Source organism: Catharus ustulatus, chromosome 4, assembly GCF_009819885.2.
Source record: "Catharus ustulatus isolate bCatUst1 chromosome 4, bCatUst1.pri.v2, whole genome shotgun sequence".
Lineage (NCBI taxonomy): Eukaryota > Metazoa > Chordata > Aves > Passeriformes > Turdidae > Catharus > Catharus ustulatus.
In genome coordinates, this window is record NC_046224.1 from 73,978,579 (window position 1) to 74,001,335 (window position 22,757).

Sequence of the window (22,757 nt, forward strand, 5' to 3'; positions counted from 1 at the left end):
TCTGCAGGCTTGCTGAGGCTGATACCTTTTCACTTTCTAGTTAGTACCTTCCTGTCTCAAGGCTAGAGTTGTGCTGCATCCTTGCTATCAGTGCTCAGTAAAAATTGAAAGTGAACCAAACTTTAAGAAAGTTCTACAAATGCTTAAATTCTGTTTATTAGCCTTACTTCCTGAAGACATACCTCACTCTGAAACCTTGTATTAACAGGAAGCTCCTTTGTAGTGCCAGCTTTGGGGCACACTGCCCAGTTGGGAATGAGGTGGTGGAAATTCAGAATTTCCCTCTTGGACTTTTCCTCAGTGGCCAGCCATCCCCAGCCAGGTGGGGAAGGGGACAACAGGCATGTGGCAAACTGCTCAGTGGAAACCTGCAGCTTTTCAGTGGGACATCAGTGGAACGATTAAGAGCTGGAAGAAGCAATTTTGAGTGTATCAGAAATAAAAAACAATTCCTTCTGCTGGTTTGGTAAGGTCGGTGTGAGTTGCACAGCATAGCCAGCAGGAATAGGTGCCACTGCCATGCACTGGCTTGCTCTGGAGTCCTGCCATGCTGAACTTCCTTAACTAGAAGAAATATTTTAATTCCTTTATTTCTCTTTCTGTGTAAGTGCAAGCTGTACACTTACAAAAAGGTACTAAATAGCCTGAAAACACAAGGAGTTTAAAAAAGAGGAAGTATAGCTGTGCTTTCCAATGTGTCATGTGCTTTCAGCTCACTTTTCTGTTGGGGAAAACAAAACTAAACTGCTTTCAAAAAACCAAAATCATTCTTGGGCGGTATTTTCTTAAGCTTTATCTGTTTAGGTAACTAACTGCTGAGACAAATAATAGATTAAAAAAAATAAAATAAAAGAATATCCAGGAAAACCCAAAATCCCCTTTGAATTTTTGAAAAAGAAGAAAAAAGTCAGGAAAATTAAGAGATCTTTTCATACTCTGGCTGCTCCCAGATGATAGACATTATCATACCATTGGGAAATTTGTATTTACTTTTAAATCTGACTGCATGAGGGACCTACCTGACACTCAAGGAGAAGTAGTCAGGTGACAAATATTTTGTCTCTCTGTGGTAAAAAATTCACTGAGTGGGGACAATGCACTTCAGTTTTCTTCCCCTCATTAATTGTCTCCATTACATGGTCAGCACAGAGTTGTGATAGGGAATATAAAAATTCAGTATCACAGCTTGTTAAAAAAATCAGGAAATCACTAGGAGTTATTTCATTCGTTTTCAGCAAAGTTCAAATTCCCAAATGTGTAATAAATTCAGTAATTTCTGATACACCCAAAGCTTAACATCACAAAAACTTTTAAGGTAATAAAAATAAGCAGCCTCTCTATTTTCCATTAGCAGGTGTCTGAAGCTTTGCTGAGGCTCCTACTGGCACAGAGAGATGCTAAATGCAGTATTTTGCCACCATCGTGGGGCGATTTATCTATGGAGTATAATTTTTTATGCAGCTGTTATACCTCAAGTGGTAAATAAGGCTTTGTCTGCTCTCCAAAATTGTGCCACTTTAAATATACCGCTGTAATTAAAGTTCTACAACCCATTGGCTGTGGTTACAGCCCTGTAAAACATCATCCTGTCATGTACTTGTCCCTGTACAGCAAGGGGAGCAGGGTGATTTTGTACTGTGCTGCACACTGAAGCTTTTTATTGATGTTACAGTTACATCTAAAAGAAAAAATATAAAAAGAGGCCACTAAAATGTTATGCTGGGAGGGGTCCTGAGTGTAGATAAAGTCTAAATCAGAAGGACTGTGAGCAGCTTCAGGTACAAACTAAATTTTCCTGTGGCCAGGGATAATGGTAGCACATTATAGTCTGCATTAAAAACCATTAACAATGACAAGAGTGGCAAAAACATTTCACCAAGATAGGAAAACACAAGGTTTGTGGCAGTAGCATCAGCAGCCTTACCACAGAGCACAGAAGGATCTCTTAGCATCCAGCTCTTTGCAGAATTAAGACCATTTTATGTTTTCTATCAGCAGTCACATTGTCATCATGTCACAAAATCACTCCTGAGAACTGAAGTCTGGGCCTTGGTAAAAAATGGCCAAATATCTTGCAACACTTGGAATATAGCATTTGTTTTCTGATTTCAAATAAGCAGAGAAAAAGTATTCTTTCGAAGGGTTTCCAAAAAGGATCGCAGGTGGGTAAAGTTCATTTTAATGTCTGATTTTAAATTAATTGCCTTTTTGCAAGGCAGACCGATTTAAAGAATATCTGCCTGGAAAATTTCTGTGGGTATTCTCCCAGCAAGACAAATATCAACAAATTGTTCTGTATCGTGACAGAAAGGCTTGAAATGGTGTGCACCACACATAAACTGATTGTCACACTGTTGAATATTTTGAAAAGGCGTCTTTTTTTTTCCTTCTCCCATGTAAAATTTGTAGTGGCTTTGATTCATCCTTATGTAAGTAGAGTCATTATTTAGGATCTTAGTTTTTCCTCTGATCTTATTTAGGATTCTTCGTTTCTATATTTGGCCCCACCGTTAATTTGCAAGGGAGCCGCAGTTTCTGTGTACCATAACTGACCCATCTCTAGCATGGCAAATAACATTCCTTGCCTATCTGACAGAAACATGCCAGACTTAATTAGCAGCAGCCAATGTTTTCAGAAGTGACTGATTAGAGACATCCTGTGAAAATTGACGCTCTTCAAGATTATCAGGTTGAGCTTCTGGATACACATTCACACTGAAAATTCACAAATTACTTGCAAAACAGTTGGTGCACTGATAAGATGCATTTTAAACACATTACTGCATATCACAGCAAATATATTAATGGTTATTTTCATGCACATATTTTGAAATTTAATTCTTTCCCTTATTCAGTGGCAAAGACTTGAAGTCCTACCTACTCTTTGTTGGTGTATTCCATTTTGCCTAGCAGAGAAGGGCAAACTCTGCCCATCCCAACTGCAAAATCCAGAGGGGAAACACATTATGGACCAAGGAAGAATTTTAAAACTTCAAATTTAAGCTTAGATCTCCTCAGGATTTTACAGCTCCATCAGGATTTTACAACTCCATGAAAGTATGCTTGTGTGACTGCCCAAATCCTTCACTGTAAAAAAAGATGTATTGTGACTTCTTCACCAAACTGGAAGCAGCAGCCACTCGCACAGCACACACAGGTGCTATACAGCTGTTCCTGATGGATCTCCTGCTTGTTGGCCTGATTTCCACTGGTGTTAACTCAACACAACACTGTAAACTTCTCTGGATGATTAGAAAACATTCCTCTGAAGTATGTGAGCAAACATGAGCTACAAGCGCTGTGCTGGAGATTATCTTATAAATGTAACATCTCTGCAGTGGACAATATAGCTCTGCTATTTTTTTTCTTCTGACAGCTGCCTGGATTTTAACAGTTAGTTGCAATCACATTAAACATCTCTCTGCCATTTTTTTTTTTTTAGCAGGAAGCATGATTCTTTTCTCTTGGAAGGAGCCAGACCAATTTGTGTGCTCTGTCATCCATAAGTAACTGTAAGAACTGATCTGAATTCAGGGTTTATTTTCAGGTAGTGCAGTGTGGTAATCTGAGAGACATCAACTCATTGCACATCTTCCATGGAATGGAAACTTGAAACTGTGAAAAGAAAGGTGTCTTCCTCATCTCTTGAAACACTTGCCAAACTCTTTTTCTGTTAAAACTTGAGATCCTCTCTGAAATTGATTCCCCCTGTTACATACACATGGATAAAAGGCAAACATTTTGGCTGTGTCACTGTTAAACACTGCAGCCTGGGCTCTCTTTGTGCATCACTTGGCACGGGGGCTTCACCATTCCAGCTCAGCCAGGGGAGCTGGTGGAGGAAATTTGGGTGTCCTTGTGTTTTTCTTTTCCTGTGAGATCCTAGTGTGATAGCTAAAACTTGGTTTGCATTCCTCCCCCTTCATCTCTTCTGCCACAAATATAATTACCTGATGTTCTTCTTGCTAAGAGATTTCATATCTAAGATCTTCAAAAAGTCTGTCAAGGAGAAAGCAATAAGGAGAAAAGCTGAGAAACTCAAATGTAGGTTTAGGTCAATGTGCATTATGAATGTGACAAAACTACTGATGTGCAAACACTTATGTATGTAACTGTAAAATGCGAGCACCTAACACCAAATTTATTTCTCTATTATTCCTTTTCTTTCTTTTTGAGTTTAGGCTTTATTCCTGTAACAGTATCAATTATTTTTCAATAGTGTCTTGCATCCCATTCTTTCTCATCTCCTTTTCAGTACCACCCTTTTCTTTGCTAAATCATCAAAGATATTTTTGTTCTTTTATTGTGGCAGAGTCTGTAAACACGACCTTAGAAAGAGAATTTCTAAGTGCGAGCATTTGTGATGCATTTTCACTAAAAGCTTTGAATAAAGCTTTTATCTTTGATAAAGCTATTTGGTCTGATTATATTGTTTTGGAATCACACATTCAGGTGCACCTCTCTAAAAAAAAATGATTTTTTCAAAATGTAGTATATTGAATGTCTCAAAATGGAGGAGGATTATTTTTAAACTCACTGTATTCCACGTAAACAATTGTATTTCTGTCCTGACATTCACACACCAGCACTTAAACTGAAATTTAAAGTCCAATGTTTAAAAACCAATAACTCTGAATCTTAAAGATGTATCAAATATAAATAAAGGTAAAAAATATTCTAGTTCTATTTCTCTAAAATTGCTTCCATGCTTTCAAAACTGCCTGGGCAGATGTTGTAGACATCTGTCTGGTATCAAACATGAAAAATATTCTATGTGAGCACTGAATAGCAGGTGGAAGAGCAACTGATGGCTGTAGTGTGATTTTTAGTGGAAATTGAAAACAGCATTTCCAAATAGGAATTCAGATCTCATGGACTGCAATCTAAGCGGGGGTAAGTGTGCTTTGGGAAATTCAGTGGTGTCTTTAAAGAGCCAAATGCAGTTAGGAAAAGGTGTATTCACATCATCAAATAGCAGAGGCCCAGAGGTCCAGCCATCTATAAAATTATGTGATGTGCTGTTTTCACTGTTGGAGGCATGGGAAACCTCCCCCTCCTTCATGAACCTCTGCAGCTGAAAGCATCCCACCATTCCATCAGTGAACAGGGTTGTGTGAGTTTTCTGTCATCTGTTCTGGTCTGAATCAGCCAGGTTTGACAGTATCTGGAAGGATCCCTCCCTTAATCACCTCTGGAAGGATCACCTCCCTGCTGACCCTGCTGACACTTGTCATGAAGACCAAAAACTCAATTAAAAATCAGTTTTAATGATAAAATATTGGCCATTACAAGAGAAACATTTTAAATTCTGCCGTTTTCTCCCTCAATCAAGCCAAGGGTCTGTAGTGACTCACACAGTTCTCAGCTTGTGGTCATACAACTTTGCAGATGAACAAATAAAATTGTGTTACACTTCTTTCTGTGCTAGTTTGCAAGTCACAAATGTGTATGAACAGATAAGGGAAATTTTAGAAAGTTTTCAAGATGACTGTCTGCAATTTCTTGCTATCAGCTTTTATGTGATCATCTGTGTATGAGAATTTTATGTGGGCAGGCAATCTAGGTTTCATATGACCACTGATACATCCTATGCAAATTTGTGAGAGTCAAGGTATTATTTTGTGGATAAAACCAAAAATTTTGAGGTAATAATTTTCCCTTTGTAAAGGATGCTTGGCTGGCTCATTTTCCACCATTCTTGGGCCAAAACTGTACTTTTCTCAGACAGGGCTTTCTCTCTCCTGTCTGTTGAAGAATTTCTCTTCTGTAGACATAATTAACTATTCATTGACATGGAACCTTGCATTTGCCTCTTCCCAAATTCCAGGAGAGCAGCCCTAATCTCTAGGTTATAAATCAGCTCCCCTACAGTTTGCAAAGCTTGGCACAATTTAAGCTCCATCAGGAGAGATTAAAAGATCACCAGTGCACTGCAGTGGTTGGACATCACTGAGATGGGAGACCTGCTCTCAATTCCCTGCTCTGATGAAGATTTGCTCCTAAAAAGGATAAAAGATGCTGACACCTTTTCCTGGCTTCTCTGAAACCAGTTCTGTTGGATCAGAGATGAATTTAGAGCAGAAACTCCACTACCACACACTACTTATATATGTATTTTAGAACACTAACCACAGTCTACTAAATGGACTTGAATATAAATGAACTGTCACTATGGGAGAATAGTTGGAATCATCTTGGATGTGCAGATAATATTGTCTCAACTGTGAACTCTGCTTTAGAATCTCATTTCAGCCTCTACCTAAAAATCTATGTGTCAAAAGAAAATATTCTGGGTGCCATCTACAAACTATAACATGACACAAAAAAGCCATCTTTCTATATGATAGAGCTATTTCTAATTTTCCCATTAGACCAAATGACACCATAAAGAATATCTGCCAACAACATGATATAAAACCACACTATGCATCATGAAAAATAATTGCGATTCAATTACTCCTGAATTATAAGACCGTCAGCTAGGTGCAATAAAGACAAAAGCCTTAGAACATATGATAAACTGCTTAGCATAGATAATTATGTGCGTTTGAACAAAATTCCCAAAATAAAATGTGCGCTGTGAAGGAACAGGGTAATCATGCCAAAATAATTCTCATTTATAGTAAAGGTTTGAGGATCAGCAATTTTAAAGCCATCTCCCTGAAAAAAAATTATCAAAATAAATTAGCACTCGTAGAGTGTGAAGTAAATTTCTCACTCAGAGAGGTCATGCCCAGCAGCTGGGCAAGATACTTTTTTCTTCTATCATCTTGCTTTGAGTCTACTTTGCCAAAGTATTTTGTGTTGCTGCTCAGCATCACAGAATGGTTGAGGTTGGAAGGAACCTCTGGCAATTTTCTACTCTATCCCACCTGCTCAGAGCAGAGTCACCTGCAGCAGCTTGCTCAGCACTGTTTCCAGTCAGGTTTTTAATATCTTCAGGAATGAAGATTCTGCTTCATCATCTCTGAGAAACCTCTTTCAGTATTTGCCAACCTCACAAGTTTTTAATGACTCCTAAATTGAGTTCCTTTGGTTTCATTTTGTGCCTCTTGTCCTGTCACTGGGCACCACTGAGGAGAGTTTGTTCAGGTATTTTTATACATCAATAAGAACCCCCTGAGCCTTCTTTTCTCCAGCTGGGCAGTGCCAGCTCTCTTAGCCTCTGGTCATGTGAGGGATGCTCCAGTCCCCTCAGCATCTTCGTGGCCCTTCACTGGACTCACTCAGTGTGCTCACATCCTGTACTGCTTTAGTTACCATGGTAAAAGCTGTGGAATTCTTGCTTTGTGTCAGTTCTGTGTCAGCCAGCTTCTTGAACCATGCAAGTTTATGGGAATCCTGATACTAACTAGAAAGATTTGATCCATGTAATTTTTTATTTACAAGTGTCAAAATCCTTGTGTTGCACTGTCAGCCTTGTCCATATCAATCATGTTTCCACCCTGGATATTTAGCAGGGACCACAGCCACTGCTATGAGGATGGGTAACACCTCTCACATGCTCTTTAAAAGAGTAAGAGTAAAGCTGAATTAAATTTACTAAAAAAATTAGAGACTGACCTTTCTACAACACAGAGGTTTAAAGCCACTATTACATTTAGCTAGAGGAACTGTTGTACTGGACACTGATTTTCTGCCTCTTCAATTTCAGTGTTCACCTCTACAATAAAAACATTGACATTTATCCCTTGTCAGAGAAAATTAGTAGAAAATTTCAGTTCCAACCTGACCAGCTTAATTCACTTGCCTAATGTTCCTGTGCAAATTCTAGCATGAGAAGAAGTTACCTTTAACCTGGGGTGGTAGGGTGCCAAATAGCAACTCTTTTATTAACACCCAGACCTCTAGTGCCATGTGACAACAAGTATTTTTATAAACCTCTCTTCAAGAGGTGACTGCCACATTTTCAGATCTTTAAAGAAGATTTGTTAAAAAACATGTAAAGTCCTTACTGGCAGACAGAAGTACTGCCAGAAGGGCTGCATTTTGAAATAGCAGTTATTTTGTGTGTCCAGTTTCTAGGAGCTTCAGCATGTATAAAGTTCTACATATGTTAATGCAAATAAAAGAGGTTTTTCAGGCTTTATGCAGTTCTATTACCTTGTGTAAGAATAAACCAATTGAATGCCAGGTGATTAAACTAGAATTCACTAGGAAACATGCCAAGTAAATAGACTGACCACCTATAATTGCTGCAAAGTGATTAGAAAAGTAAATCAATAACCATCCTATTGTTACATGGAATTGTACATTTTCCTAGCACAGAACATGTCAAGCAAGAACTGATTGATCTGTGCCTGTCACCACACCCTTATTGATCACATGCAAAGGCAATTCAGAAGTAATCATGAAACCCACCCACTTCCGGCTTTCTAGGATATTTATAAGGCTCAATCAACCAATCCCTTTTCCCAGCTTGTAACCCCAAATTTGGGTGAGAGAAACCATATGAGGACTAAGAGCCATCCCTGCTCTCTCTGCTGGCTCCCATGGTGTGATTCACTGTGAGCTGCCAGCACACATGAGGACAGGTAAATTTGGCACTCTAGAGGAAAACTGAGCATTTTATATTCAAATGTCTCCTAGAACAAGAGTTTATTTGTTTTCTTGTGTTTTCTATCTGATGTTTAAGTACAGCTTTATTTGCTTAAAAAAGAAAAAGGAAAAATTCATTATGAACAGTTAGATGAAAGTAGCTTTGTGCAACAGAAGATGTGTGCACCTTTGAGGTAAAATACCTGTCCTGTTCTGATTTGAGATTGGCTTCTTTGGGCTTTGATGAAGAAACTAAGCTGAGCTATATTTTGATTTCTCTGGTTGGTTTGCTCAAAGGAGAATCATTTTAGCTATCATGGATCAGAAGCCAGAAGTAGTTCTTGGCATAAGTCACAGGTGTTTTCATCCCTAGCTGAATGTCTCTGAAAACTATGAAGTTTTTGCTGAGTTTTTGCTTTTGACTTGTAATAGATTTAAAAAATATATTTATTTTTAGGAAGCAACCTATTACTATTTTGATTTCAGCTTCATAGTTGTTTTTTGTTTCAGTCACGGTTCCTTTTATTTTTTTAGATAATCTTGCAATCTTTATCCATACAGGTTATATACCATTGTGCTTCTGTTTTGTGATGTAGTAGTTCTCATAGTCTAAATAGATCTGAAGAGGCCAAATTTGAGTAGTTAAAAGGACAGATGGAAGCAAGCAGCACAACCAATGTCTCAAAAAATGCTGTCAGAAACACACAGAGCTCTGTTTAGAGAATTGGACCTGGTTTTCCCCTTCCCTGTAACGTGTACGTGCATTTACATTTGCGCAAGATAGATGTGAGGTGCTTTTATTGGTAGGTGGGAACATTTTGAACACGTGTTAGGGATCTTAATGAGCCCCACAAAATGGAGAGGCTGACCTGGGAAATCAGTAGACTTTGCTGTGGATGAAGTAGCAGGAAGATTATGAAACACTGTGAGCTTGGGTCTTCCTAAGTCCCTTTCAAGGCTTTATTTTTTTCATAACTTTTGTTGTGAAAGAGCACTGCCTGTGTCCCTGCCCCTTCTGGTGTATTGTAGCTACAGGGTAGACTCTGCCTTAAGAAACAGCTGTGGGCTAGGCTGCTTCTAGGTTGCTCTTTTTTCTTTTGATAAAAAATTCAACTTATTTTATTTTGAAATTTGTCTTTCTAATTTAAACCTAGTAGCATTATTTATTTTTATAATTTCCTTTATCTGAATTTCAGCCAGAAATTGAAAGAAATAGCACAATCATTAGATAATGTTAACCTTAAAAAACATTCCCCCATCTTTATCTACTTTACTGTTTTTTCACTTGTTTCCTAATTAAAGTATTGGATTATTTTAACCAAATTATTTTCTCAATCTGTTATTTGAATTCTGTTGAAAATGTTAGCTTTCATGTGTGTTTAAACCTTTATCTTTAACATACAGATTGAGTTTAGCATACAGTATTGGATTCACATAATTTAATAGGTAATACAATTCTGGGGAAAATCTCATTCACCCCCAAATGAACTAATTAAATAAACTACTTAACTTCCTAGTGTTGCTAAATTCAGAAGCTGAAATGTTTATGTAATTCTTTGATTGGTCTGGGTTTGGTTTTTTGAATACTCTTTGATCCTATATGTAATATCTCAAAAGTGACAGGTGGCCTAAGAAATTGTAGTAGCAGAGTGTGGAATTCAAAGGGAGAGTCTTACCAGGCTGCAAATGACAGTGGAGGAACACAGAAACATACCTGTAACTCAAGCTGATCTACTCAAAAAAAAAAAAAAAAAAAAAAGACAAGCATGCCTGCTGCAGACAGAAGAGATACACAGGAGAAGGGATATTTGAACCACATGGCTGACAAGGAGCACCAACCCCTCCCTGGGAGAAGCTACCATGCTGGAACACTGCCCCGAGCTGAGAAGAAGCTGCACGAGGCTGTGTGCGTGCTACTGGTGGAGCTGTGCGAGCGCTTCACCTTCTTCGGCATCGTCTGCAACATGATCCTGTTCTGCACGGCCAAGCTGGGCTACCGCAGCTACCAGGCTGCCATGGTTAACATGTGCTTCGTGGGCACCTCCACGCTGACACCAGTGCTGCTGGGCTGGCTGGCTGAGCACCTCGTGGGCAGGACCAGGCTGGTGTGCATCTGCATGTTCCTGCACTTCCTAGGTGGGTCACAGCCTGCTGGCTGCTTCGCTTTTTCCTAATTCTCTTGCAGAAATGTTGTGCGTGGGCATCTGCTTTCCCCAGCCTTCCTCATTTCTCAGCTCCTCCTCTGCAAAATGCACTGCAGTGTTTTCACCTTTGTTTTCTGAGTGATTTCAAGAAGACAAAACCACATTGGTGTGTGCGTCTTGTGCTCAAACTTGGCTCCTGGGTCAGCTGCTGGCAGCATGGATGCTCGAGTCTTAAAATTGGTCCCTATGGTTGTTAGTATTTGGCACAAATGCAAGGCTGCAGCTAAAGAGAGGATTTCTAAACTGCTTACCTGGTGTTAGAAGTAAGACTATATGTAAAGGTACTAGACTTTTTTATTTGGACAAGAGCAAAAGTATTTTGAACACATGAGTATAAACAAATTTTGCCTTAAGTGTCCTTATACCTGCACCGAGGGCCTGCCTGCTATTGGCATGTTCTGAATCTTCCTTGGGTATTATTTTGATCACTTTTTACCAAAAAAAAGCACTGCTCAAACAAAATGCACCTGTTCTGTAGCAGGTGGGGCATCTCCCATTTCATATTTTGACCTCCCACAGCAGGGCATCTCCCAGCACAATCTGCTGGTTGCTCTGTCAAATTAAACCAAGTTGCTAGAAATGCTTCTTGCTTCAACCAGTTGTTGAGCAAGTCTGATTTCTACAATAGCCAGCCACATTTTTATTTAGACATGCAACAAAGCAAGTTAAAAAATCAGAGTAATTCCTGAAATATTCTTGAGCTGATTGCAAAACCATTATTCAAGCAGTCTGGAAAAATGGTTGCTGTTGTATTCTACTGTTTGTTCCCTGGTATTCTGGTTTAAATCTCCTGCTGCCACTTGTCCTTTCACTGCATTTCCTAAAGCAGGAGATTGGAGACACAAACACAATTTGATGCATTTGGGTATTGTTTTAACTAGAACATTTCTTCCTTTGGGCATAAATCATTAAACATTCCTGGTGTATTGAAGTTTGATACACAGTCATAGGAGTGGCTAATACTGGTGCTGCTGATATATGAATGTGTTTTAAACTTAGTGTCCATTAGAACTTGAAAAATCTGAGAGACTTGCTTTGCAGACTAGAAGTGGCAAATGCAATTCCTGGCAGTGCTTCTATAGCTAAATTTTCTGTAAATATTTTCTATGAAGTTGCTACAGAAAAAAAAGAATTTTTCCCACTAAAATCTATTTCTTAAATTATGATTCCTATTCCAATTCTGAGATTTTTAGAAGATACAGAGAAAGCTGCACTACACTGTAGGATGTTTTGTGGGGGATTTTCTGGTTAATTGGTGGTTCAGTTGATAGAATACCTGAATCCTTACAAGCATTTCAGAGGAAGTTTGGTTTCTTGGAGATCCATCATGATATTGCCTTACTTTACATAGCAACATCCAAAAAGTTTCTGTTTCTCTACAAAATTATGCCTCTCCCTCTTTGCACTTTTCTCTTGTCTATCTTTGATATTCCATCTGTCTTTTCAACATACCTGCTCTAAAAAATGTAAGCCTTATTTATCTGATTCTATTTCCTGTCCAATGACAATTTGGTCTCCATTGCAGGCACAGCACTGTTACCTGTGGTGTCCTTCCCCTTTGAAGACGTTTACATCGACAGACGACACATCCTTCTCACCCTGCCCAAAAAGGAGCAGAAAATCTTGTTCTACTTTGCACTCCTCACAGCCAGCCTGGGAATAGGAGGAATAAGAGCTATTGTGTGTCCACTGAGTGCCTACAGCCTCGAGGGCTGTGCACCAAAGGAGCTGCTTTCATTTTTCAACCGGTTGGTTATTTAATGTTGGCTAAATATCTATTGGGAATGATATTGCCTTGAAATGCACAGCTGAAATTCACAGGTTCTGTGCATGGTGGGTTTCATGTTTTGTTTTTAATGGCAAAACTTGGAGATTTTGCAAGAACTAAAATTTTCCCTGACTTTTTCCTTTTGCTAGTAGATGATAATCTATTTTGACCTCCTGCAGAGGCGTTCAGTCAGAGTTTTCAGGATTAAAGAATTAGCCCAAATACTCAAACCTTGCTAACCTTGTTGCTTTTGGAACAACATAGTCTGCTTGATTTTCTGCTTTTAACATGACTATGCCTTTAGGATATTTTGCTGTTGTGCCCTAACAGTGGCGAAATTCAGTTATATATTGGGGTTTGCATCAGGGTGAATGTTTTGCAGTGACAGGCTGCTGGTTTGCTGGGAGTCAGGATTGTGAGTGGTCTCAGACTAAACTCTGTAGGGATCTGCTGTATAATTTCAGCTTTGCTGCTGCAAACTTCTGGCATCTGATAAAACAATTAGCATTTGTATCTTGGTCAAATTATTTTTCATTCTTTAGGAAAAAATTGCTCTAATCGGGGTTTGGATTTTTTTTTGGTTTTAGCTATTTATTCCTCCATGCATTACCAGGGAGGTAATTGTTGATTATTTAGCTCTGTAGCCCTATAGAGAGTGCTGTGTTTTCTGGTTAAACCCTGCAGTGAGGAAGTTGCAGTGGGATTCTCCTTATTCCTGCTTCAAGGCAGGGTGAAAGAAAGTCCTAAACTTCCCCCTTTTTTCTCTTTTGCATGTATGGTTATTAAAATAATAACTGAGCACATTTGCATGTTAACAATGCAAGGCTGAAGAATCAATGAAGATCTTGGTGAATCAGAACTCTCCTCCTTTGGGGATGGCTTTCCTGGCTATTCTTTTTTCCTCCAATTATGTTAATATCAAGGAGTTTTAAATTAAATCCAAACTTCAGTGAATAAAGTAGCTTTACCAAAGGTGGATGAGACTGTTCAGTTCCTTAGAGCAGATTCTGCCTCCTTGACCTGCGCATAGGAGAGAAGAGAAAAAAAATCCTTCCTTTTTACTCTATTCTGAGTTTTAATCCTTAATTAGCAACATCATTTTGATTAAATAAGACTCTGGGGGATTAAGACTGGAGAGCAATCAGTTGTTCTGAAAGGTAGCTCTGGAGAGTTTATTGTACTGTGGTCTTAGCCATTCAGAATTGTGTTTAATCAAAGTGACATTTTTCAGTGTTGATTACAAAGGAGATATAATACGAATAAAAAGTTCCTTGGGGGAATCCAAATGGGTCCGTTCTTGGAACTTTGGAAATAGCAAGAAAGGCACATATGCAATTCAAAAGAGTAAGTTTTTATGCTGGTACCCAAGGAGGGTCTGTTGGAATGCAGTCTCAGAGTTTAGAAAAATGGGGGGCTGGTTCTAATAGTTTTTCATCTCATTAAACCCCTCAGAATATAATCACTTTTTCTTGGTAGCCTGTTCTCTCTTGGTGGGCGTTTGTTGTGGGATTGAATTTTAAAATGAGATGGCATACTCTTGATGAGTTTGAGTCTGATCTTAGCCAAGTTCTGTTTAAACAATCAGAATTACTGAATTAAAGGTTGGGTTAAAAGTCCTGGTCATTATTTGTTTTCTAATTCAATCTTTCAAGAAGATTGCTTGGCACATCTTAGGGCTTGGTTCTAATCTGCAGTACCTACTATGACACTGACCTTATAAATCAATAGAATATAGCAATTCTAAGTGAAGAAGAAGCTTGGGTTCTGTTGGATTACATTTTCCTAGGGCCTTCTGCATTTCCAGGGTTAAGGTTATGGACTGGTACTAGTTTGCAGCAGGACAAATGGATTCTGTCTGTGGGGGCATAGGATGAGAGCAAAGGTTACAGTGAGAATGAGCAGAGCTGTATCCTGTCTTACAGACTTGTAAAAACCTGCAGAGAGCATAGGACCAGTGGTGTTCTCCACCCTCACTCTGTTTTGTTTCCACATGTTGCAGATCCATTTCTGCCATTTTCCTCAATACACTTTACTTTGGCTTTTTGAAAACTTTTTCTCCTGCTTTGGGATTTTTTCCCTCACTTTGTTTTTGCAGAGAACTCCATAGGCACTCTGAAAAACTGACTTCCTCCTACTAAGATGTATAAACATAAACAATGCTTTTCAGTAAGAATCACCTGCGTGTTACTTCTTTGAAGTTTTCACCACCAATGCATTTCTGTAAAAGGTTTCAAGAAGAGTATTTGGTTTTTGTGGGCTTGCAGCATTTAAGTTTGTGTCTGGACTGCATTCTTAAAATGAACCTCTCAAGCTGGCTTTTGGTTCTCATTGTGGAGAGGCCTCAGAGTGCTGAAGCTTCAGGAAGAAGCTCTTCCCTGCAAAGCTGGACAGGATATTCAGTTTGATGTATCTGACTGATCTGCCATGGCCTGATGTGAGCTCTGAGACCTTTTATGTAATAAAGGCAGGAACACTGATCTGTCAGTGCACATACCAGACTTTTGGTGTTTGTGTTGGGGTTAGTTCATCTTTCTTGTTTTGGCTGTAGGGATTGCTAAACACATCGTTTGGGGGTTTTTTGTCTTCTCGTTTTTGTAAGAGGACAGCAACGTCATGTTTCAGTCCTAATGTACATGGCTATGCAGCAGGGAAAAATGAAAGTGCTCTCCTGTACTCCAGGGTTTTCCTGGGATGCTCCTATTTCCAGTCAAGCACTCATGAAGAATGCCAGGACTTCAGGTAACTCAGGCACACTTCTTTAGAAAGTTTGGAAAACAGTAACTGAAGCTTCTCACTTTAAAGTTGTCAGTTAAGAATTAGTTCAGAACTTTTACACAAGTTCTAGCTAAATGAGACATGTAATTATATATATATGTAAAAGCTTTAGTTGAATGGGTCAATATTTTTATGTACAAAATCCCTGCAAGTGTATCATTATCGAGTAGCATAATTCCAAATCTTTTGTCACTGAGAAGGTATTTCTAGATTCCTTAGTCCAAATACTTACGTTCAAACAGCATGCATGATGCCAAAGTGGCACTGAACAAGAAAACAAGTTTTGCTTCTTCCTGTAATATGCATTAAGCTTTATAATTGTGCATTTCACCTTTAAATGAAACCATTTTGCCATGGCTCCAGCAAAGGCAAAGGAATCTCTTCTTGCAGTCGCTTGCTAACTTTAATCTTTGGCACATTGGGGCAGTACTGTTCAATAACTGTGCTGTTTTCAGGGTTACGAACTGCAGCAGGAGGTCACTAGAGGTAAGATACCTGCTCCCAGGAGTGTGTGATTTAACTTTTGTATGTCTCCTGTGATTAGGAGGGGCTCAGTGCTTACTTGGGAAGCACCTCTACTGCCAATTACAGAGAAAATTGTGTTGGGGAACCTCCTTGTCAAGATATTTGAGAAGGCAACAAAAATTCAAGCTGAGCCTTGCATCTAATAACTGATAAAGCAAATTTTATTATTTCTTACATTTTTTAACATTTAATATTTCTTAACCAAAGGGTGGTGGCATTAAGACATTTCTCTCAAGCTTGTAGCATATGATTTCATGATATTTCATACTCAAAGCTTGTTACCAGATATTAAATGTGCAAATGGTAAATGTTGAGGTATTTAATTAATGTCACCCACAAGAATATTTGCAGTACTAGAATGATAATTTGTTCAGCTCTACTGCCTTAGTACACTCACTTTAATCATATACCTCTTGGAGCTGAGACATTTGAGTGAAAATCTGTTTTAATTGCTGTGCTAATGTGTGCATGGTAGTGATGCTGTCCATGATTACTACACTTAACCATGCCTTTAATTGGATGTTTTAATCTTCTGTAAAGGCTTTTATTTTATTCAGCCTCTCCACTTTTCTCTCTCTTGTCTCTGTGTTCCAGGTTTCACTGGCTGGTTAACTTGAATTCAGCAGTGGTCTTTGTCAGCATTTCTTACATCCAGCAGTCCGTGGCCAGGAACCTTGGCTTTCTCATCCCATTTGTGTCTGGGCTTATGGCTATGATCACAGTTCACATGGTGCGGGGTGAAATGATTTACAAACCCAAAACAGGTATGAGGTAACTCTCTCTTAGGAAATATCTTTAGAGATGACTTTCAAAACAGAAATCTGGCATATCTGAACTAGTCCTTCCATAACTCTGCCCTGCTTGGTTGCAGATCCTTGGGTTTTAGTTTTCCAACCACATTACTGCTCCTTATTCCCTTTTTCTATATGCCCAATCTCTAGTGTAGGGCACAGCAAAATAATATTTCTCTGATTTAAAACATTCCATTACAAGCTCTGCTAATGTTTTGAGCTAATACCTTTTTAAATTTCCTTTTGTCTTTTATTTATTTCTGAAACAAACACTGCTTTGAGAAGAGGCCCAGGTCCCATTTGTTTGCCAGTCAGTTCTGGAATTCTGCACTTTTTCTTTTCTTCAGATTTATTCTTAAAATAATCCAGGTCTGAAACATAAACATCACTTAAAATGAATGGTGAGAATAGTTGCCTAGTACAGTCCTACAGAACAATAAAAACTCTACCAACTCTGTTTCCAGGTTTTGATATGCTATTTGAGATTTTAATCCATAGTGGCAACATTCTGCAGGTTAATACCCCGCAGCTAGGGAGTTTTAAATATTAGTTATCTTATAAATTGCCCTTACTTAGTACTTTAGGCAAGTGCTTCCAGTAGGTGTCAATTGATATTTCTAGAAAATTATTTCCCCATCAGAGGCAGTAGGGAGACATTTTCATCCTACAATCTTAATTCACTTGGGGTTTTGGAAAGTATTTATTTATAGATGCTCCAACACTCATAAAAGCATAAAAGTGCTATGACCCCTATTTGCATGGATGGAAATTGGCCAGAGGTAAATGAACCTGCATTCCCAAACCTGAAGCGAGCAGTTTTGTGCTTATTCTACTTTTATTTCATTTGAGAACCAAGTTAGCAATTCCTGAACCAGTAACCAGTCAATAAGTTTTAATATGACAAGTACTAGACTGGAAACTCCTCTTTTGTCCTGCATACTACTTGGAACATTCTTGCTTTTAAATTCATCCATGAAAATGCTCTTAAGGGGTTTTTCAACTCCTTTTCCTTCTTACTTTGCTACTGCCCCTCCCTTGCTACTGGACTTCAGCAGGCATTGAACAGACATCCAATAAATGGAAAGAAAAAACAAAGGACATGAATACTTTACTTGGTCAACCAGAGAAACACTTTGTGGTGTGTTGAGTAACTGGTAATAAAAGACACTCTTCTCTGTGGCTGTTGCACAGGGTCGCTTTTGTAATAATTGGGTTATGAATCAAGAATTCCAGAGTAATGACATTTCCCCTCCCTATAAAGGTGGCCATATCAGCTTATACTTTCCCTCCCAAAGTAGCTTGTTTATGTTGACAGCAGGTAAAGACATACTGGTGTCTAACGTCTCTGTTGATTGCAGACAGCTCCCTGCTGACGAGTTTTGGGGTGATTCTCAGTGCTCTGAGGACATGCTGTGTGCGATCTCGCTATTTCAGCATGGCCACGAGCAGCTGGCTGGACCTGGCCAAGGAGAACCACGGGGGCCAGTACACTGAGACTCAGGTGGAAGGCACAAAGTCACTGGCCAGACTCTTTCCCTTGTTCACCTTCCAGATCCTCTACAGGATGTGTGTTATGCAGGTGGGTGTGTGAGTTTTTATGCAGAAATCTTGAAATAGCCTCTGACATGCTGTCCTGGTTTAGGGCAAATTTGGGAGGAAACCTCTAAATGGGGCTCTCAACTAGTCTGGGGAAAAAATACTTCATCAGAGAGGAGCGGAAAAAACCTGTTTATTTAACTGAGCAAGCACTTCCAGCACAAAACTGAACAGTACCAAACAGCAAAACCTCTGAGTGCTCCACAGAGACGGCAAGTTCAGCAGAGTCCTGTGCTGAGGGCAGCCCGGCCTGCTCAGGCTGTTCTCAGCCCTCAGCGCTGGGCCAGGCTGCGGCCTAGGCCGGGCCTGCGGGCCACAGGCGGGAGCTCCCCGTGCTCCTCTGGGTGTGCAGTCCAGAGCAGCCTCATACAGCTCCAAGGAAAAGGGAAAAAAACAGTCCAGGAGACCCCTTTTTGCCTCAGCTAGCCAGAAAAAAAACGTAAAAAGCAAAGAGCGGTTCTGTCCCATCATCCACTGCAGACAGCATTGTCTGTGAAAGTGTGCGGGGGAGCAAGGACAGGCCCTGATAGCGACTCTGCACCTCTTCTCTCCCCCTTCACTCCAGGAAATCTTAAATCTACAGAATTCAATATTCAACACCAACAGACCATTTGGGGATACAGGCATCATGAAGTCACCCCCAAGACACAAGTGCTTAATATTCTCTCTAGGTGTATTTTTTCTTAAAGTTGCTTTGCCAACTGTGCGGCCTTGCAAAGTTGCTTTAATTACCTAAGAATATGCTTTGCTGTAACCTCTAATCTCCTCAAGTAAGGAAAATTGACTTGGTCAGGACTCATTAAGAAGCTTATATAAGTGTTTGCTCCTCCTTTCTTGGGACCTTTTTACTGGCTGAACCATTTTGTGTGGCAGTCCTGTTCTCCTCATGATGCCATGTCACAGTTTCCAGCACTGAGACTCAGGCTAGATCCTCTAGAAAAATGTAATTTTCCAGTTTCTTAAGTGTTCCCTCACTTTTGGGGAGAGGCAGAAAGTCTTTGCTGTTTTGGTTGCATGTTTATCCTACAGTTTTGACAGGTTTGTGTGGCTGTTGTACCTACAGTGGAAGTGGGTGGGTTTTCATTTGTGGGAAGCAGCAGTCCTTTCACAGCTCCTCTGAGTGATATAAATGCGGATGTGTCAAGGAGCCCCTGGAGCTGACAGGATTCCCTCAGATTCCTTTCTATCTGGATGATCCTGGCTGAGCAGGAGTTGTAGGTAGCTAAGTTGCCCTTTGGCAACTGGAAGCACAATTTTATGAGCCAGCTCAGAAATTAATTTTTAGTCATTGGTGTTAAAATGCTGCTTAAGGAAATTCTTACAAATATTGTGGCATATACTGCTTCATTGACACTTCTTCATGCCACCTTTCTCTGTTCCAATCCATCTGCCTCATTCTTTCTCCTCTCCCTTCCTCACAAAGCACAAAAAATCCCAAGCAAACAAAAAAAATTCAAAACCCAACAGACACACATACATGACCAAGGTTATGCATTAAACAGATATTATGATTTATCTAGTTTATTATAAAGTATTTATCTAGAAAATATAGATGTCTTTCCACTGCTGAAATGAAATAATCCATTGGCAGAATTTCCAATAAGTTTAATGCTCTTTTGCAAACTCAGAGATAGATCAGTATCTGTTTTTGTAAAGATTAATAGTGTTTCCTTCATATTAAGTTAACAACTTTGACTGCCTGTGATTCATGTTCATGATTTTTTTAAATTCCAATTAAGAAATTAATGCTTACTTGAAATAAGCATTGGAAGAAGGCAACCAACAAAATTTTACTCAGTTCTAAGCATACATAGTTCTGTTGCTATTTATGCTCCCTTTTACAATTTACATTTCCTTTTGGAGGTGGACTGTAGGTGAAAAATATTTTTAAGAGTATCATTGGAGTACTTTTTGAGCACTGAACAGACTATGAGTGGATAGGGCTGACTATAACCATTGATGAGAAGCCCTACACGAAATGAGCTAACAAATATACCTTAATATTCAGCCAACTAAAAAACAGCAATATTCTACTGGGTTTGAAATCACTGATCATACTGAAGAGTGTGCAGGATGATGCAGGAATCCAGAACTCAGTAAAAACAGATACAGGGTAAAAATTCCAGTCCTAGGTTGAGTTCTGTCATGACTGTGGTCTGTGAATTGCTCCAGCTGGAGTTTTCCAGTCTGAAAAATAGTGTGGATTATGGCTCCCTGCTCCACATGAAATTAGTTAATCAAACTTCCTCAAAATCCCAGACAAACAAGCAAAAAAAAAAAACCACTGAAAAATCTGTAACTCCATTGGTAGTAGCCATCAGGATTTTGATTTGACACTTTATTATAAACTCAGGCGCTCTTTTGTATAGCCTCACACAAGCAGGAGGAATTATTTGCTTTTGTAGTGAGGGAGTCTTACAAATCTACTTAATTGTGTACCCTGTTGGGCTGCCACTGGGAGGTTCCTCATCTGCTGCTTTTTGTCTTTGGTTTTCAGTTCCCCCAGGTCAAAGGAAGTCCTCTGTAAGTGCTCTGACTGTGAGTTGCATTCAGCTGGTTCTAAGGCTGTACCCAAATCTTCATTCCCTGTAGATTTGAAAGTGCTCTTACCTTGAGCATACAATCATAAGTCCAAAATCTCTATGTACCTTGCAGTTCTAAAATCAAATCACTCTGCATTTTGCTGTTTAAAGATTCTGTTCTGTTAAACACTGGGTCAAGTGACTGAAGTTTTGGGTGGAATTTAGTGTATTGGCTGATGGCTCTAATTAGGGATGATCAAATGAACCTTTAGACTGTTGCCTAATTTGTTAAATTTAGGAGAAAAATCTTATAAAAGGGAAATGTTATGATCTGACAGAGAACAATATTGTCACTGTCTGAAAGGCTTTGTTCATGAATGCTCATTCCTTTTTCTGCCAGCAGGTAGTTGGTTGTGACTTCTTCAGAAGGAAAAACTTGGAGAGGTTTCCAAATATAGTAAAAATCTTATCCATGAACTGTGGTTTTATCCTTCAATACAGATTCCTTCAGGATATTATCTCCAAACCATGAATTCCAACTTGCACTTCAGTGGATTTTTCTTACCAGTTGCAGCAATGAACGTGATAAGCATCGTACCACTACTGATTCTTGTTCCTATTTTGGAGTGCATTAACTCCTGGCTCTTTAGCTCCAAGGACACTGGACATTCTCCAACAATTTACATTGGTATGTAAAAAATACATGTGTTTATACAGCTTTAATGTCTTTTCTGTTTTTGAATGAGAAACTGCAGTGTGATGGATGATCCTAGACAATTATAGATGAGTATAAATGTTAAGATTGACTTGTTTTAGCATGATGCTCAGAAGTAAATATGTTTCAAAGGAATTACTGAATAAGAAAGCCAATCCTGAAAACACTTACTAGGTAGTAAGAAAAAGGTATAGGTTTTGTGTAGGACAGACTCCTCTGACTGATAAAAATTTTGAGGCACACTTAGAAATAACTGGGGGTCGTTATATGAAATTGGTATTGGAGAGCAGCAGTATTTACTATTTATGCCTGAGAACTACTTTGACTTTGTTATCCTCTATGTGTTTCTTTATCCATTAGCTTTGCAAAGTTAATTTCCAATCAAAGTATTTTTTAGAAATTAAAAGTCCCTTCAGTTAGTTGCTCTCTGATACTGGAGAAATGTGTTGCTCAAAATGACGAGTTTGGAATCGGATAACTCGGTAATACAGGCTTTGTTTTTCTGTGATTTTTATGCTCTAAGTGCATTATTGTTAGGACTGCAATTCATAAGAGGGAAATCATATTACCACTAGAACCATTTCGTCCAGACTCTGCAGTTGCATCATAAATGAAATAAAAGTATCTAGGGTAATTCTGTATGTGCAATAGCTTTTTTTTTAGAATGGATGAGGAAAAGAAAAAGTGCAGAAAAGTATGCATAAAAAAGGTGTGTGTCAACGGCTGCTGTTCTCATTGAATAGGCTGAATATTTCACAGGTAGAAGGTTACTTGGAGAGGTACAGCCTTCCTCCCCAGCATGAAGGTTTCCATTAGAATGTCTGATATGAGGTAATTGTTCAAGTGCTTAGTATTTTCATTATTAAAATCCTTGTTGTACCCTCAGTCACAGCAAAAAGGCTTCTCCAAAGTTGAAGTGTTACCTCACAGAAGTGGTAAAATGAGGTTTTTGCCTGTTGTAGATGGACACTAACTCCAGAAAAAGCTTGTAGCCTAGAAGCAACAATAACTTGAATTAGAGTTGGGCTACCTTCTCTTGACTCCGATGTGTTTTGTTTGGTTTTTTAATTTCCCCCAAACCTCTTAGGTTCTAGGATCTGGAGGGATCCTCTGCAATGCTCCTCACATGCCAGTTCCATGTTGTGCCACCAGTAAAACTGCTTCCATTCTGTATTCAGTTACAACTATTCCCTTTCATAGATACTCTCATTAAACTTCCCTCATTTTTTATCTTCCAGTTTGCCTTGCAAACCTCAGATGAAAATATTTATAAACCGCTATTTTCTCAGTGTGCTGCTATTAATTCAGTGCCCCATGGCAGGC

The 22,757-nt window shown here is 39.1% G+C and overlaps 1 protein-coding gene across 1 annotated transcript in view; it reads left to right on the plus strand.

Annotated features, from left to right (window-relative positions):
* Positions 1 to 10,304: 10,304 nt before the first annotated feature.
* LOC116995781 (solute carrier family 15 member 5-like) overlaps positions 10,305 to 22,757 on the plus strand; it is a 28,788-nt gene continuing 16,335 nt past the window's right edge. Inside the window, exons 1-5 of the mRNA XM_033058740.1 lie at positions 10,305 to 10,674; positions 12,268 to 12,490; positions 16,405 to 16,574; positions 17,960 to 18,180; positions 21,221 to 21,407. Coding sequence (XP_032914631.1) covers positions 10,305 to 10,674; positions 12,268 to 12,490; positions 16,405 to 16,574; positions 17,960 to 18,180; positions 21,221 to 21,407 — 1,171 coding nt within the window. The remainder of the gene's footprint in view (positions 10,675 to 12,267; positions 12,491 to 16,404; positions 16,575 to 17,959; positions 18,181 to 21,220; positions 21,408 to 22,757) is intronic.